The 17,085-nt window shown below is 39.2% G+C and overlaps 1 protein-coding gene across 4 annotated transcripts; it reads left to right on the top strand.

Moving 5' to 3' along the window:
- The first annotated feature begins 5,340 nt into the window (after nt 1–5,340).
- On the top strand, nt 5,341–16,722 carry LOC146626814 (catechol O-methyltransferase domain-containing protein 1-like). 4 transcript variants are annotated; one of them, XM_085361461.1, is made up of 7 exons: nt 5,341–5,444; nt 10,524–10,648; nt 10,762–10,867; nt 13,861–13,979; nt 14,574–14,628; nt 15,703–15,836; nt 15,935–16,722. In XM_085361461.1, the coding sequence occupies exons 1-7, from the start codon at nt 5,348–5,350 to the stop codon at nt 16,085–16,087; spliced, it is 789 nt and encodes a 262-aa protein (XP_085217587.1). In that variant the 5' UTR covers nt 5,341–5,347; the 3' UTR covers nt 16,088–16,722. The 4 variants fall into 4 exon arrangements, with proteins under 4 accessions (XP_085217587.1, XP_085217589.1, XP_085217588.1 ...); XM_085361463.1 differs by lacking the exon at nt 5,341–5,444 and adding an exon at nt 5,944–6,018; XM_085361462.1 differs by lacking the exon at nt 5,341–5,444 and adding an exon at nt 9,044–9,169.
- Nucleotides 16,723–17,085: the final 363 nt, after the last annotated feature.

Here is a 17,085-nt window from a genome sequence, read left to right as displayed (position 1 = left end):
TTGTCTGGAAGGCAGAGAAATCTGAGGAGCCGAGTTCAGCTCTGGTTTAAAATTTGTGGGGCACGTTTGCTAAGTAAAGGAGTGACAAGGTGGACGGCTGATATGGCATGACACTTAAATCTTCAAGTTCTCTGAAATGCTGTGCGCAGACAGATAATTGACTCAAACGTTCCCGGTAATCAGTGATAAAAACAGAATATTGCCTCATCACACTTACAGAGAAAGCCTACACACTTCGCAGAACATTATTCATTGTGGCATGAGACACCATAAAAACACTTCTTTTCAGCACACTTGAGTCAGGCCAGACTATAAAATTCAATCATCACAACAGTGTCAGACATTGTTCTGGCATACCAGAAAAATCCCCGACCCAGGAAGCGTGCAACTCTGCCTGATTGTTATGGTGTTTACTCACACAAGAGGCTTACCCCGAGGCAAGCTCCACGCCTCGGCCGCCCAGCTGCAAGTGTCCCAACCTCCTGCAGAAATACACGATGCTCTCCAGCTGTTCGGGCTCCGTCAGCGTCCAGCAGCGGCCGGTCAGCATCGAGTTCTGCCTTGGTACAGCAGATCAGAAAGTGCAGAGATAGCAAGTTATCTGTCAGGTACAACCGGTGCGGGAAAGTTTCATTTAGGAGCAGCAATTGATCTATTTGCACTCTGAGAATGAATCCAGCCCAGTGTGGCTGACTCAGACAGACAGTGTTGTATTACTGGCCTCCAAATGCACAGGACTTACAAAGCTCCTCATTCAGTGTAATATGAGTGTTTTCTCCAATCTCCATTCCCAAAAAATTATAGACATAAAAGATTCAGCAGCCAGAGTTGCTAAAAGATTTTTTTTTAAAGACACAAATAATTAACCTTAAAAGCATCTTAACTTTTATATACACAGGAAATATGTATAGAGGGCAGATATAAAACAAAAACACATCTAATTGTTGTTGTAATACTCATTAGTCGGCTTTCATGGTAACAATTCTGGGTTTTAATTGCTAATTTTCAGCTAAATTAGTTGTTAATTGTTGGAGGGTTTGTACCATACAATATGAAGGATGCTGTTGTTCTGACCTGTCAGTATTTGCTCACCATGTTACTGTATATTAGAGTTATGTATTTAACAGCATTTTAAATTATTGTTACTTAGCCTCATTTTTAGATTATCACAATCTTCTAATTTGAGGTTTCTGTAAACAACTGAAAATTCATTTCTCATCACTAACACGCATCCCCACAAATGCTCCTCTAAAATCTTTATTCCCCTCTTTTATTAATCAATTTCTTCTTTTACTTTGTGTGACAAGATTTAAAGCTCAAACCAATTTTTTTTGTGTTTTTGAAACAAGATGAAGATTAATAATAGCTGTTTAAAAGGTTCGAGTCTACACTTACAGCAGCTTTTCTCCCCTGTTATCCTGAGTGGCATATGAGTCATGGCTCTCGACAGCAGTTTGTTGAACAAAAGCTCAACTGTAATAATCTTAACGCTTACCCTGCTTTTAATCAAAATGGCCCAGTGTGACAGAATAAAAATGTTCCAGCACGCCACAATAAATAAAGGCCGTCTGTGCTCTGCTTGGTTTATTAGCTGATACTTTCCCTGAAGTGTGAGTGCAACACTTACTGTATCTATACACTGTAGGATAATCTCATCTCTTTGTGACTCCCTGACCGAACAGCAGTCATCATGATGGCACATGCTGCAGATACACAAAGGAAGCCGTTTAAAAGTTTGCATTATGTCATGCTTCTTGTTCCACATCAACACAGGGGTCAAACCAGTGCGATTTAAATGGCATAAAGGTCAACACTAATAATCCACATGTGAATAAAACAACTTCTTAAAACAACAACAAAAATGTGTCTATCAAACCTACAAACTATGTCAGATAAAACTACAGGCCACTGTTCTTGTTTAGTGGGCGGTAAACCAAAACCTCACATTGAAATAGCTGGATTTCATTAGTATGAGGATGCTGCCCCCTTGTGTAAGAACTCTTGTATTACATGTCTTCTCATTTAACTTTCTGTTTAGCAAATACAATGTAAGAAAAAAAACAATAAAATAATCTAATCTTGATCACATTATATACAGTATTACTTATGATTAGCTAATAATTTATGTCATGGATGATTTTATTTATAATATGTGAATAAAGTTCAAATGAGTACTAAACTTAAATATTAACAATGTGAAGACTGACGGATACTCAAGGAATAAAAGGAGTTATATAAGGAGGAGTAATATTAGGACAGAGATGTTGAAAATTGACTGCAAAAGACAAAAACATATTGTCTCAGTGCTCACATGGAGTTAACAAACATTAGAACATGTAAAAGACAACTGGGAATTTGGGGTCAAATTTGGAACCAGAAAGTGAGACAGTTGGGTAGTGTACACTGTTCTGCTAAAGGGACAAGTACACGCTAATTTGTGAAACTTCGGATTATTTGGTAATTTTCCACATGGAATAACTCATTCCTTAGAGCAAGAATACACTGATAAGCTTCATAAGAACATGGTTGTTGTTGTTGCCTTACGCTTTAACCAAAGCAATGAAGGCTGGTAACGACTAACTAATCGAAATGCATTTCAATTGAATTGGTTTTCAAAGATTCAAGTGTTTTTACTGGGTCATTCCAGCACATGAATTTACATGAGGTGAAATTCATGTCACAGCAAAGGCCCAAAAGAATAACACACACTGAGAGCAATTTATAGAAAAACAAGAAAGGTATTTACAGTGTAACAGTGTAACCAGGAATATATTTAAAGTGGATTTTCAATAAGAAAATAAAAAATACAAATAAATATAAATGAATTTCAAAGTCTCAGAGCTGTGTGTGTTGGATAGTACAACATTTATCTTATTTTGGAGAATCAGAGGCTACAGAGCACCATCATAGTCCAACAGCCTTACAGACCTTTCAGCCTTTGTCTCCAATACAATACAATAAAATCCAACAGACAGAAAAAGTAGTTGACAATGAGAAAGCCGACCAATGGCTGGACATAGAAGCACAGGAGGCTGGGGTCTGCCACACCAGACAAGACCCCATGTGCAGGCTGTGCAAAGATGCCCCTGAGACAATCCAGCACATAACAGCAGGGTGCAAGATACTAGCAGACAAAGCATACAGTACCTGGCCAACAATGCCATAACCAAGTGGCTAGCATAGTACACAGGAGCATCTAGGCCAAGTATGGCCTTAAAGTCCCAAGGTCAAAATGGTCAAAATGTTGAGAATGACCGAGCTAAAATCCTGTGGGACTTCCAGAAATAGATGGACAAACTGGCTAAACAACTGGACATAGTAGTGGTGGGCAAGCAGAGGAAGAAGCCCATAATGTGAGATGTAACTATACCAGATGATAGCAACATCAGGAAGAAGTGACACAAACACAAACAAAAAAAGCCCAAGGTGGAGGGTGAAGGCAACAGTGGCCCCCGTGATAATCACAGTACTTGGGGCAGTGAGCCCCAATCTGGGCGAGTAACTCAAACAGATCCCAGAAACAACATCCGACATCTCTGTCCAGAATAGCACACAGCTAGGGACAACAAAGATACTGTATAGGCCCCTAAAGCTCCCAGGCCTCTGGTAGAGGACTTGAGATTGGAGGATAAAGGATGTGGATAAAGGGAATCTGCAAAGTACTATTATTAGCATTATTACTGCAGTAAACTATCATAAATATAGTATTTGCCTCCACACTTTAATAAAATGGAAACTTTGGCTTTATTAAAGTGTATAAAGTTCCATAGAAATAAAAATATTGATTATGGGACACAACATGCCACTGTGCCAAAGAAAAGTTCATTCCTGAGTGGCAGTAAAGTTTAGAGTTTATGCTATCACTAGTAGGGCTGGGAAAATTATTTACATATATTATTTTCCTTATATCCTATAAAATCACTAGAAAAACCATCTTAAGCCCTAACTAAAATACCCTGAACCAACTGAATCATACTTAAGTCTGTGACAGTGTATGGAAAATAAAAACTACAGCCTAAAAAAATTAAATAAATCAGCAGATATTCATTCGGTTCTTAAAAACAAACGATTCAGTTTTCTTCAGTTTTAGATTTTCCTACTAATTCTTTATCAGTAAATAAATCAAAGTCCTGACCTACACTTGACTGATGTAATATCAGGTGTTGTTATATTGCTCTTTCCCACAGAATAAAGTACACTGTACATTTAATGTCACTGAATTGTTGCTGTTTATTAACTAAATTGTATTTGATTATTTGTTACATTTGTTTCTTTAATCTGAGTGAAACACTCACTGATTCTACAGCCTACTTTACAGTTTTCAGTCTACGGTTTCAGACGTAAAAATGCGTGCTTTTGACACTGCATTTCATGGGAAGGGATCTCAAAACTGGATTATCTCTGCCATCTATAATCCAGTTTTGAGATCCCTTCCCAGACGCCTTAACGCCCACTCACATCCTGGGCCATCTGATCTCAGGAATTCGCATGATAAGGTGGGGCCAGGTTTCACAATGAACTCACCCGAAACTCTGGCTGATTGGGACCCACACCCAGTTTCACACCTTGGCTCAGGCGATTAGAGGATCATCAGGGGGTCCTTTTGTCCCTCTGGTTTATATCTGGGACTCTCCACCATTTGACCTTAGAACTGAAGAAGCTTCTCGGATAAGAGGTGAAACGTCTTCAAGTAACTTAAAGAAGTCCAGACGCTTTTCTTTGCAAGCTCCTTTGAATAAAACCTTATACTTCCATATTGCATTTTTTAAATTTTTACTTTACTACAATAACAGCTGTATTTACTTTGCAGATTTAGACTGCATATAAAACCTGAGTAGACTTTACAGTAAACCATGTTTCTCAGAAATAAATTAACCAAATAAATGATGAGTCACAGTGAGTCGGCTGCACCACTAGAACAATAACCAGTGGAAGGATAACCAGGGGATTATGCAATGGCATCCAACTTTAACCCCATCAATGCTCTACACGAAGAAACATGAAATATATAACATCATAAAATTAGTAACAAAAGTAACAAAAAGTATACTTACAATGACGTTTTATAGTGCAGAACTATAGAAATGAAAACTTTTAACTTTCTGCATGAAACGTACTTCTAGTTCAGGTACTTGTTGATCATTAGAAATACACATTAATCTGTTTAAAATTTATTTAATCTGCGAATGTGCGTGTTTTATTAGGATTACAGTTACACTTTCTGATATTTGTCTCCTCGCATCTTTAAATCATAGCGATCCATTTTCTTTCTGCCGTTAGGTTTCTGTTTTACAGTCCTATCAGGAGAGCTGAAGCAGGTCACATGATCGCCACTATGAATACATGAATGGCCATATTTTTAAGGTTGGTTAAGCAGGAATTGAGTTATTCGCGTTTCTGTCGCGCCTCCAGACCAACCACACCAGACCCGTCTCTACTTTGCGGTGAGTTCTCGTTTTCGTGTAGTCGATTGCAGCTACAGTATACAGTTTATTTAAAACCCTGAGTGGGTATGCAACATGTTTTTCCCTTTAGTTAAAATGATTCCGCCACTGTAATTATTATGTTTATCAAAACACACATTCCCTTCTTGTGACCCTTTCTTTCTGAATTGCCTCTCTTGTTTGTTTTGATTTTACATTTTAATCGTGGTGTTTTGTGCCAAGCAGAACACAAAACAGTAGGAGACGCAGCAGTGGCGGAGCGTGGGGGTGGCTTACTGGGCTTAAGCCCGGGTTGTTTTGTCAGAAGCCCGGGGTATTTTGGGGTGTAATTTTTTCATAGTTAGATGTCTGGCTGACAACTGTATAAAACAAAAAGTACACACAATAGTCGAAGCACATAGTGCACACTGTGGGAATTTACGACTGTGCGTGAATCCCCCCTGATATTGGTATGATCCGAGCTCAGGCACTAAGCGACTGAGCGAGGGGGCGGGGCAGCTGCCGCCTGTGAGTGCGCTGTTGGAGGTTGGAGAGACGGAGCCAGCCATACTAAGGAGAGCTTAAGTTTGACCAGGTACCAAAGCAAATCATTCGTACCGTACAAATAATGTAAATATGACGGTGCATCACGAAAGATTGATATCAAACTGATCACTTGACCAATATTACGTTATTGCTCTTCAAGTGAATCAACAAATGGCGAAATGAAAAGCCGAACAACAACAATGCTGTTTCTTTGGAGAGTCTCAGCTTACATGTGTGTATTCACAGCTGAAACCAGATATTTACACTTTATGGAAAACACAAGAACATTTTTTTACTGTACAACGTCATTTAGAGTAAACTTGTTTTGTTTTGGATAAATATTGAAATATCTTTTGAATTAGTTAAATGTCAGAATAAAGAGAGACAGAGCTTCTATTTATCATCACTTTCATCAAATTTAGGAGTACATGTACACTAAGTTTATTGTTAATTAATAAGAAACTCCAGACGATTCCATTCTGAGCTGAAGAAGCTTCTGATTGGTTCGTAGAGTCCATGTGAGTAAATTGGTGGCACAGCTGTGGATGCATATAAGGCAAAACACAGAGCCTGTTTCTGTGACATGGGAACATCAAGAGATGTCAACTAGGGCTGGGCCATATTATACCGTTCACGGTAATACCGGTATAATGTTAGGCAACGATAGGAAAATGAAATATCGCGATAGAATGGGAGTAAAACGCACATGCGCAGTGCCTTTGTTTTCATACGCACATGGCCGATTGTTGAGTGAAACAGATGAACCAGAATTGGTTTGTAAAAATGGTGCAACTTCAGTGATGTGGAACTGGTTTGGTGTTTGTCCGTCAGATACACAACAAAGCACATTTTTTTGCAGAACATGCAAGCGGCCGTTGTTATTGTCGTATTTGTCGGACTAAGATGCTCTTAAATCTGGGAGTAATCTGGGTCCTAAACTCCGTATACTTCAGGTCAAACAACACTGCAGCATCACTTAGAGTTAAAAACTGTCTAAATTCTTTCATCTTTAATAAAACGATCAGCATTGCTGCTTTACCAGGTGTAACTATAAAGTTTAACTTCCAGGCATCCATGAAAACAAAAGTTATTACATTTAACGGAGTTAGAAGTTAGCAGGAAGCTAGCGGAAGTTAGCTCACTAGTTTCGCTAGTTACCTAAGCATGATATAGCATGTTCTGACTGAGAGATTTCTGAAAAAAATCAAACGTACAGCTCTGCTATCACTTCCAACATAAATGAAGACAGGAAACTAAACAGCAGTGACGTTTGTAGGGTTACTGAAGTTGGGCTAGCTGGTATATAATGATGTGCTACGTGATCGCTAGCGACACAGCTATGTTAGCATAACATAAACAGTGAAGCTGGAGGACGAACACTAACACTTTTCCACTTATAAAAGTTAACGTGAAGGTTCTTCATGGTTAGAAACAAATGCAATCGCATGGCAGGATGCTGTAAACGGACCAAACTTCAGTCAGGAGAACAACTGAGATAATCCATCCACAATACGAGGTTAGTCATTAATATACTGCAACAACATGGGAATAGAGCAGCTGCCAGAGAATTCAACATTAATGAATCAATGGTACAGAAGTGGAGGAAGCAAGAAGAATGAGTTTAATAAAGTTTGATTTATCTGACTGCTTTGTTTCGCTTAATGTGCCTTATAATCCCGTGCACCTTATGGTCCGAAAAATGCGTACTGCACACTGCAGTTTAATGTTGCAAAGCACCTCTTTTTAACTTCAGTGGATATTATACATGGTTATGCTCAGGATATGTCAGCCCATTTCTACTGGAAATGCCTTTTGGTTAAACTTTCAGCAAGGAATTTGCATTTGCACTGTTACATTTTTATAAAGCTTTAATGTACATAAAAACCAGCTTCTTGTTTAAGTGAAAATAAATGGAAGTTTGTCTTTTTGTGCTAGTAATGTTGTGGAGTTGTATTTTGTCTCGCATCAATTATATCGTCGGTTATATCGTTATCGCAAATTTTCAAATATATATCGTGATAAATATTTTTGGCCATATCGCCCTGCTCTAATGTCAACCAAAACAAACACCAGGAACAGAACTGTGGAGCTCCATAAGTGTGGCTCAGTTTGAATACAATTTGGTGCCATTTACAATTAAGAAATACAGACAGTTTCTCTCTTTACTCTTAAAGTTAACAAATATGTTTTTTTATATTTATCAATCTAAAAAAAATAAACTTTTAGTCTGATTTGATGTTACAATTAAAAAAGTGTTTTTATCTGAAGAGTAAATATCTGGTTTCAACTGTATATTTGATGATTGTCAGCACAAAGAGAGAGAGAGGAACAGAGAGGGAGATGGAGAATGAGGACAGAACAGATGAACAAGAGCAGGTGAGACACACATGTTAGTCAAATGGTTGTTTACCAAAAGTATCACCGTATCATAGGTCCTCATGTATCTCGTGTTTCTTTTTAGGTTTGTTACTTTTCAAATTCTACATTTATTAAGTTTTGCAGCTTGTTTGCACAACAAGGCTAAATAATTATATAAACTTTTCTCAATCTAAATATTGTACTTTGGTAGAATTAAAAAATAAGTGTAGTGCAGGTCTATGATGATTTTTAGTGCTGCTATCATCTAGTTCTGATTCTGGTTCTGTCTTGGTTAAGTCCTCAGTAGTCCTGATTTTGAACTGTTGTAGTCCTGTTTTAATTCCGGATCAGTTCTGGGTCTGGTTGAATTGGGGATTAGTCCTCGTGTCTTGATACAGCCCTGACTTTGTTCTGCCTCGCTGCTTAATTAAAAAACTAGTTTAAGGTGTCCTGCATATGTGATATTTATTTTTCCCTAACTCAAAACAGAGCCAATTAATTTTTCAGTCATTTCTAAACACCCCCCCCCCCCCCCCCCAAAAAAAAATAAAATAAAATAAAATAAAAAATCCCACATGCATACTACCCTTTAGGGCTAAGCCCCGGGTGTTTCAAATGTCTGGCTCCGCCTCTGAGACGCAGACTTGTAGAATTGTAATCGCCTTTCACCCACCCCGGAGCGGCGCCTTTACGCGTAGTATTACGGTACAGTGGCGAGGAAACCCGGAAGAGCTCAAACAGCGCTGAATTTGTGAAAGAAATGTCATTTCGTATCGTTTCTAAAGAAGCGCTGGTGGGCTCCGTCACGCTTGGTGTTGTTTTTGTTGCCGGCTATTTTATCGGTAAGTTCAAAGGCGGACAATGCTACAAAAAGTAATCCTTATGACGTGACGTCGTCGCTAAAGCAAGAAAGCCTGTCTGTAACAAGGTGTGCGCAAGGTGACTTAAAGCCGAACCATTGTGTTTGTTTTTTTATGTTTATTATTAATGAGTGGAATACAGGAGAATTGTGTGTGACTCAGACTTCTATGGTATTTTTTTTAATTGTATTTATTTATTACCGCAAGTTAAAAGCTTCAGGGTTATAGTGGTTTTATTATTGGAAGTTATGTTTAGGCTTCGCCTGTATTTGTTGCGTTGTTTTGAACGGGGAAATTTTCAAAAAAATCATATCTCAGGATCTGTTTATCGTATTTTTTTTCTTCCTGTTAATACAGACAATTAAACAAAAAAATATTCCACTTCATGTTTTGTCGCTGTAAACACTTCGAGTTTGTGTTTATGCCGTTTATCTAAGAGGTAAGAGCTTCGATGCTGATTTGGGGTCTATTGAAATAAATATGCGGTTTCCAGTGATCTGGCTTTTAGTTAAGTTGTAAATTGTGTGAATTACCTTGGTACAACACGAGATGAAGAATATGTTGGTGCACTAATGAACTTATGAGAAGCTTAATCTGAAAAAAAAAAAAACCACAGCCTCCATGATCACATCAATCTTATTTTTAGATTCAGATTCTATTATGTAATGCATAAAGTTTGTATAAGACTGAGTGAACACCTAGTGTAAGGCTTTGCAGTACAAATTCCTCTTCTAATCATATATTTGCTTCACTTTCTAGCTACTGTTGAGCTTGATAGACTTACAAAAAAACCCCAACAGCTTCTGAAGTGACATTTACAATACAAATTGCATGGTTCACGTGCAAATAATAATTGTTTGTAATGTAATAAATGATTTATTCTCGACTTCAGTCTTAGAATCATCCCATACAGTTTGCTCAGTTTAAATTATAAAAGTTTATGAGTGTAGAAATGTTAGAAAAACTCCTTCTCCTTCCTCCTTAAGTCATATTTTTACAGCTGATTAAATGCCATTTTACAGTAAATTAGGCCCCATATTTATACAAATTTACAGATGCCACATGGATATGTTCTATGTCTACCAAATTATATTTAACAAAAGATGTCAGGTTATCTTATCTTACAGTATTCAATATTAATTTTTTGTCTTTGCTGCTGCTGCAATAATTTAATTTCCCTGTTGAAATCGTTTGGGTTTGAACTTAATCAAATAACTTCTACTTATTAACTAGATCTTAGGTTTCCTGAAATATATTTAAGCTGGCTAGGAGTCCTCTGACATCATTGTGCTCTTAAGATCCTTATGTCTTTTTTATGGTTTGTTTGTGCCCTCAGGAAGAAAGAAATCTTCCAGAATGAGCATCTCCAAAAGTCACTGCGGGGGGAAAGAAAATCCACTGTTACAGTATGTTGTCAATCACTCCGTGAGGGAGCATCCGGTGCTGAAAAAACTCAAATTGGTAAGGAGGTCTTGCCGCTTGTGCTCTGGCAAATCTATTGTAATAAATCTAATCAGGTTTCATATGGCATTATGAAATTTTATGTAACTGGCTTCCGCTCCGCTTGCTTTCAGAGAACAATGGAAGACTCCTGGAACGGGATGATGGTTGCCTCTGAAGAGTCACAGTTGTTGGCCAATTTGGCCAAACTAATAAAAGCTAAGAAAGCGATAGAGATTGGTAAGGGTGACGAATTTGACATCACACGAACATCCAAACTGATAAAAACATGCGCAGCTTTTATGACTAAGCTTTCCCTTTTTTTCACCTGTTCAAACACAGTAACATTGCACAATATGAACACAAAACACTGGCTACTTGGAGTGCACAGGAAATTGCATAGAGAGCAGGACATAGAGCAGGCAAGTCTTCAAAGTGGACTGAACCTTTTTTTTGGCATGTTTAGCAATCAATCAATCAAGGAGCTGTGGAAGCTGCTTTAGTTCTTTAGGACCAAAGTAAACTCGATTTTAATGATTGAATCCATTTTCTAATATGTGCTTTAGTAGTTGCAGTTGGCAGCAGATTAGAATCAAGGATAAAAATATTTTACTTTCTCCATCACCACCAAACGCATGCAAACTTCAGTAGCAATGTGACATGCAGTTTGAGATGCTTTCCAGTTACAGCGAGATTTAAATCGATCACTAATCTGTTCCTGTTCTCACACACACACACACACACACTCTTCTGTGAGGTGTGAGCGCTGTTTGTTTTTAACATAGGTGGAGAATGGCTGCTGACATAATGTGGATCCGAAGATCAATAATTGGCCTTACTGGGGTTGAAAGTCTCGATAAATGCATTCCCACCCATGTAATTGAGCTTTGCTTGGCACATCCGACATACTGTTTTACTTTTGTCCATGATGCGCTTATCTTCAGGGTCATACTCCACATGAAGACCAAAATAGTTCCAAAGGCCAGATCTGAATGAGGGTGGGGGAGGTTCAATTTGCCATGTTGCAACGAGCTTAGCTTCTGTCTTGCTAGCTTGCGCTGCGCTCAGTGGATCTGCGCTTGACAGTGCAGCTTAGGCGGACTAGTCGAACGCAGATCCACTGAGCTCTCAACACAGACAGCATCGTCAGAAGAAAAGTTGATAAAATAAATTAAAAATTTTGTATTGTTCGATACATATGCGTACTGAACCGAAAGCACTGTATCGAACGGTTCAATATCGATAGGAGTATCGTTGCACCCCTAATATATATATATATATATCCTGTACATGGATGACATCAAGCTGTATGCCAAGAGTGAACGAGACATCGATTCACTGATCCACACTACCAGGCTATACAGCAATGACATTGGAATGTCGTTCGGACTGGAGAAGTGTAGTCGGATGGTAACAAAGAGAGGGAAGGTAGTCAGAACTGAGGGGATTGAACTACCAGAAGGCAACATTGCAGACATAGAGGACAGTTACAAGTACCTGGGGATCCCGCAGGCAAATGGGAACCATGAAGAGGCCGCTAGAAAGGCTGCAACCACCAAGTACCTGCAGAGGGTCAGGCAAGTCCTGAGGAGTCAGCTGAATGGTAAGAACAAGATCCGGGCCATCAACACCTACGCCCTGCCCGTGATCAGGTACCCTGCTGGGGTAATAGGCTGGCCAAAGGAGGAGATAGAAGCCACTGACATAAAGACAAGAAAGCTCCTTACCATGCATGGAGGGTTTCACCCCAAGTCCAGCACCCTGAGGCTGTACGCTAAGCGGAAGGAAGGGGGCCGGGGACTGGTGAGTGTCAGCACCACAGTCCAGGATGAGACAACGAACATCCAAGAATACATTGGGAAGATGGCCCCAACTGACCGAGTGCTCAGTGAATACCTCAGGCAGCAGAAACCCAAGAAAGAGGAGGGAGACGAGTAACCATCATGGAAGGACAGGCCCCTGCACGGTATGTACCACCAGCAGATAGAGGAGGTGGCTGATATCCAGAAATCCTACCAGTGGCTGGACAAAGCTGGACTGAAAGACAGCACAGAGGCACTAATCATGGCAGCACAAGAACAAGCTCTGAGTACAAGATCCATAGAGGCTGGGGTCTATCACACCAGGCAAGACCCCAGGTGCAGGCTGTGTAAAGATGCCCCAGAGACAATCCAGCACATAACAGCAGGGTGCAAGATGCTAGCAGGTAAGGCATACATGGAACGCCATAACCAAGTGGCCGGCATAGTGTACAGGAACATCTGTGCTGAGTATAACCTGGAAGTCCCGAGGTCAAAATGGGAGATGCCCCCAAGGGTGGTGGAGAATGACCGAGCTAAGATCCTGTGGGACTCCCAGATACAGACGGACAAAATGGTGGTGGCTAACCAACCGGACATAGTGGTGGTAGACAAACAGAAGAAGACGGCCGTAGTGATCGATGTAGCGGTTCCGAATGACAGCAATAACAGGAAGAAGGAACACGAGAAGCTGGAGAAATACCAAGGGCTCAGAGAAGAGCTCGAGAGGATGTGGAGGGTGAAGGTAACGGTGGTCCCCGTGGTAATCGGAGCACTAGGTGCGGTGACTCCCAAAGCTAGGCGAGTGGCTCCAGCAGATCCCGGGAATAACATCGGAGATCTCTGTCCAGAAGAGCGCAGTCCTGGGAACAGCTAAGATACTGCGCAGGACCCTCAAGCTCCCAGGCCTCTGGTAGAGGACCCGAGCTTGAAGGATAAACCGCCCGCAGGGGCGTGCTGGGTGGTTTTTTTTTGGTTTTTTTTATATATACACACATATACACACACACACATACAGTATAGATATATTTTTTTGATGGATCAGTACTATATAGATGTCTTTTTAGGGATGTTTGTGGCTTAATAGGCTATTGACTTATCTGTTTAATAATTTTAAGCATGAGAAAGCACAAGTTTGACTGTATTTGTTGCTCCTTAAAATAAAAAAAATATTTTACTTTAAATTATTTTGAAGACAAAGACACATCCTTACTCTTAAAATTCTTTCATTTCATTTCATCAGTGAGGTGCTCCCGTCCTGCATATCCACACATGTAAAAAGCTAGAATCCTAGGAATGTGCAGATGTGGTCAGGAAATCAATTTCTATAGCAAATTGGCTAAAAAAAATAGAGAAAACTGTATTAAAGTATGCAGTATATCACACCCCCTTTCTGTTGTCATGCACAATGATGATTTCTTCTTGCGTCTATAGGAGTTTATACAGGTTACAACACACTGAACATGGCACTGGCCTTGCCTGAAGATGGAGTTGTGATAGCATGCGATATCAGTGAAGAGTACACCAACATTGGTAAACCCTTCTGGAAAGAGGTATGCTTCAAATCTGTGTTTTATTGTTTTATTAAATGTAATAATGCTTATAACAAAGTACCGAACAGTGCAGAGGATGATCAGTCATCACAGGGGAAGTATACAGCTCTGTCTGACATCTTTGCACATAGTTGAGTAAAAGAAAAGTAACTATAATCAGTAACTACTGTAACTGATTATAGATATCACATAAAGATATCACTTTATTAAACAAAAATGATTTAGCAGGTTTTTATTTTTTAAATGACTGATATATAAGAAATATTCAGATGATTCGTCTATGATAAGTTGACTATGGCAGTGTAATTATGAAATCTAAAATCAAGCAAGAAAATATTTGTCGAAAGACAAATCTCTTAGCAGTGATTTGTGTCAACAGAACCTGAAGAGCTTAAATGGTCTGATTCTTATATAGCGCTTTAAACATAATAATCTAGGTAAGAACAAGTGTTACACAATACATCTATGTAACGGACTCTGAAAGGTAACTGAATAATCATGCAGATAAATGTATCAGCAACAGGCTTCCTGATATTTTGTGACACACCCTTCACTTCTTTTACTCTTTAAAACATTGTTTCTTTCCATTAACAGGCTGGAGTCGAGAAAAAAATTGATCTGCGCATTCAGCCAGCACTGAAAACTTTAGGTATGGTAATGTTTCTCTTTATTTGCTCTCATACATTTAACTGGAGATTTGCATTTTACTGATAAAAATGTTCAAAAATGTCTTTCCCAAAGGTCTGAGGATGCATTCAATTTCCTTTAGTAGGACAGAGCAGTTTGTGGTAATCTGCGTCCAACAACTGATTTAATTACTCTGGGGGTGTTGCTCTGTTAGTACTTCAGCTGGGGTAAAGGTTTTTGACAAGTTCAACTTGTTGAAAAAGATAATACCTGTTGCAGATGCAGTTTAACGGAGGTTTGAGTCAGAGAGTTTGGTACCAGGGTAGCATGGATCGTTAAAATAACTTTCTGGAATCTTTCACCATGTATGATTTAATAAATACTAAATAACTATTTAAGTAACATTGCAAGTAAAGCAGTACTTTATAGTCTTACATTCAGATGTTAAAGTGGGATTTGGGAGGTGGTAGATCCGGTGAGCCTACTTAGAAATAAGTCATGTAAGGGTCATTCCACATCCACTGAACAATCATTTCCAGGCTGATGACCTGCAATTTCTCTAAATATGCGTCTTAATAGAAAATTGCCAAATTTGAGCTTTTTACTGTTGTAAGTTAAATTAAAAAAAAACAAAACATTTTCTTTTTAATTATGATGAAGTAATAAAGCCTTCAAAGCTCGTGTGCAGCTGTCAAATTTGAAATAAAATCCAGCACTGAAGGCACACAGAGTGGTTGCATATGAATTCACCATTAATGATGAGCAGCACCAATGTTGGCTCTTGGTATTATATATATTGTTTCATAGACCTTTCTATCACACATTCTTCTGATAAGGTATCTGACTGAAGTAAATGGCACTTGGTTGATCCATCTATCCTTTTATGTGAGCGTGCACAGAGCCTGAAGCAGAAAGCCTGGGTTAACAAAGAGAGACGATAATCACCACTGTGTTAGCCACTATCTCTGCTGAGGGTTTGCAGTTGATGCAAATTAAGCCAAGCTGTGTCAAAGTTGCTTTGTAGTACACCAGCTGTGTGACAGCTACAATACCCTGAGATGGACATTTTACCCCTCGGTTTCATTGTTTCTTTCAGATGATCTCCTGTCTTCTGGCCAAGCAGAAACATTTGACTTCATCTTCATCGATGCTGACAAAGTTAACTATGACAACTACTACGAGAAGTCTCTGCAGCTGTTGAGAAAAGGAGGTGTCATTGCTATCGACAATGTAAGCGCTACAACCAAAATAAGCACGAAACACACAAATTCTTGCACCGTGCCAGTTCAAGCGGCAAAACCTCTATAAAAATGTGTCTGGTGCTGCAGGTGCTGTGGGGTGGGAAGGTGCTGAATCCGTCCCCAGATGACGCCGACACTGTGGCCATTGACAAGCTGAACAGGAAGCTGTACAGAGATGCCCGAATTAATCTGAACATGCTGACAGTGGGAGATGGAGTCACCCTGGCCATCAAATTATAGTGCATATCTGAGAAGTGCTGCTAGTGCGCAGTACTGAAGTTATACAACAGGATTTGATTTAAAAAATTTAAAAAAACTCCATGTGTTTTGTTTTTGCATTATTTCACTAAACTGACTTCATATAATATCCTCTAATTGGCATCAAGTTAGACATGAGAATAATGTTGATTTCAGTGCTTTATTGTGAAGGACACACAAACAGCTCCGATTAGTGTCGCAGTCCAAAAATGGGAAGTGTTTAATTCACTCAGTCTGACTCAAGCCACAGTGAGGAAAATGAGAATGCATTTAGCATTGACTTGCAACTTAGCAGCTATTGAAGGTAGCAGAGGTCCTGAACTCTTAACTGAGCACAATCAAGCCTCTCTAGGAAACAAGTCCAAACCAAGAGGCTGGGTTCAGTCTTCAGAACATATTTTGTTAGTGACCCTTCCACAGGTAGCACAGTACTAACAAAACACAAAAGTAGAAAGGGTTTAAATAAGGGCAAATTCTACTGTGTGCAAAGTTCCTCTTAGTCATCTTGGATTCAGCTGTGTCAAAGGTCATCTGGTAGCCTGCCAACCACCAATTTGTTTTATTGTTCAGATTTTTGGGGGGGGGGTTACTGTGAAAAAATACAAGCATTTGGCAAAATTTTACAATAATAAAAAGGTTATGAGAATACTAAGAGTATAAGAATAATAATTTCCAATAAATAAAATCCTTTGTCTAGAAATATCTAGAAAGACAGTTTCACTAACCCTGGCTAACAGCACCAAAAACAACAGCTGTTACTTAACAACTCACCTCAAAATTGCTGTCATTGGTCACAAGTGAGCTTCACAGATTCAAAATCTCCTTTGACAAAGTTTTAAAGCCTCTTCTAGAGTAAATAAAGGTGGATGATTCTCACATGGCACTGACAGCTGAGGTAAACAGTGAACTGACCGCTTACGCAATAGGAAAAATCTTTGTGGTTAATCCAGTCCAGAATATGAATGCATTCACTACAGATC

The sequence above is a fragment of the Diplotaxodon limnothrissa genome, linkage group LG8 (genome assembly GCF_057381915.1).
Source record: "Diplotaxodon limnothrissa isolate DT_005_m linkage group LG8, D_limnothrissa_male_GT1.1, whole genome shotgun sequence".
Classification (NCBI taxonomy): Eukaryota; Metazoa; Chordata; class Actinopteri; order Cichliformes; family Cichlidae; genus Diplotaxodon; species Diplotaxodon limnothrissa.
This window is presented reverse-complemented; position numbering and strand designations above follow the sequence as displayed.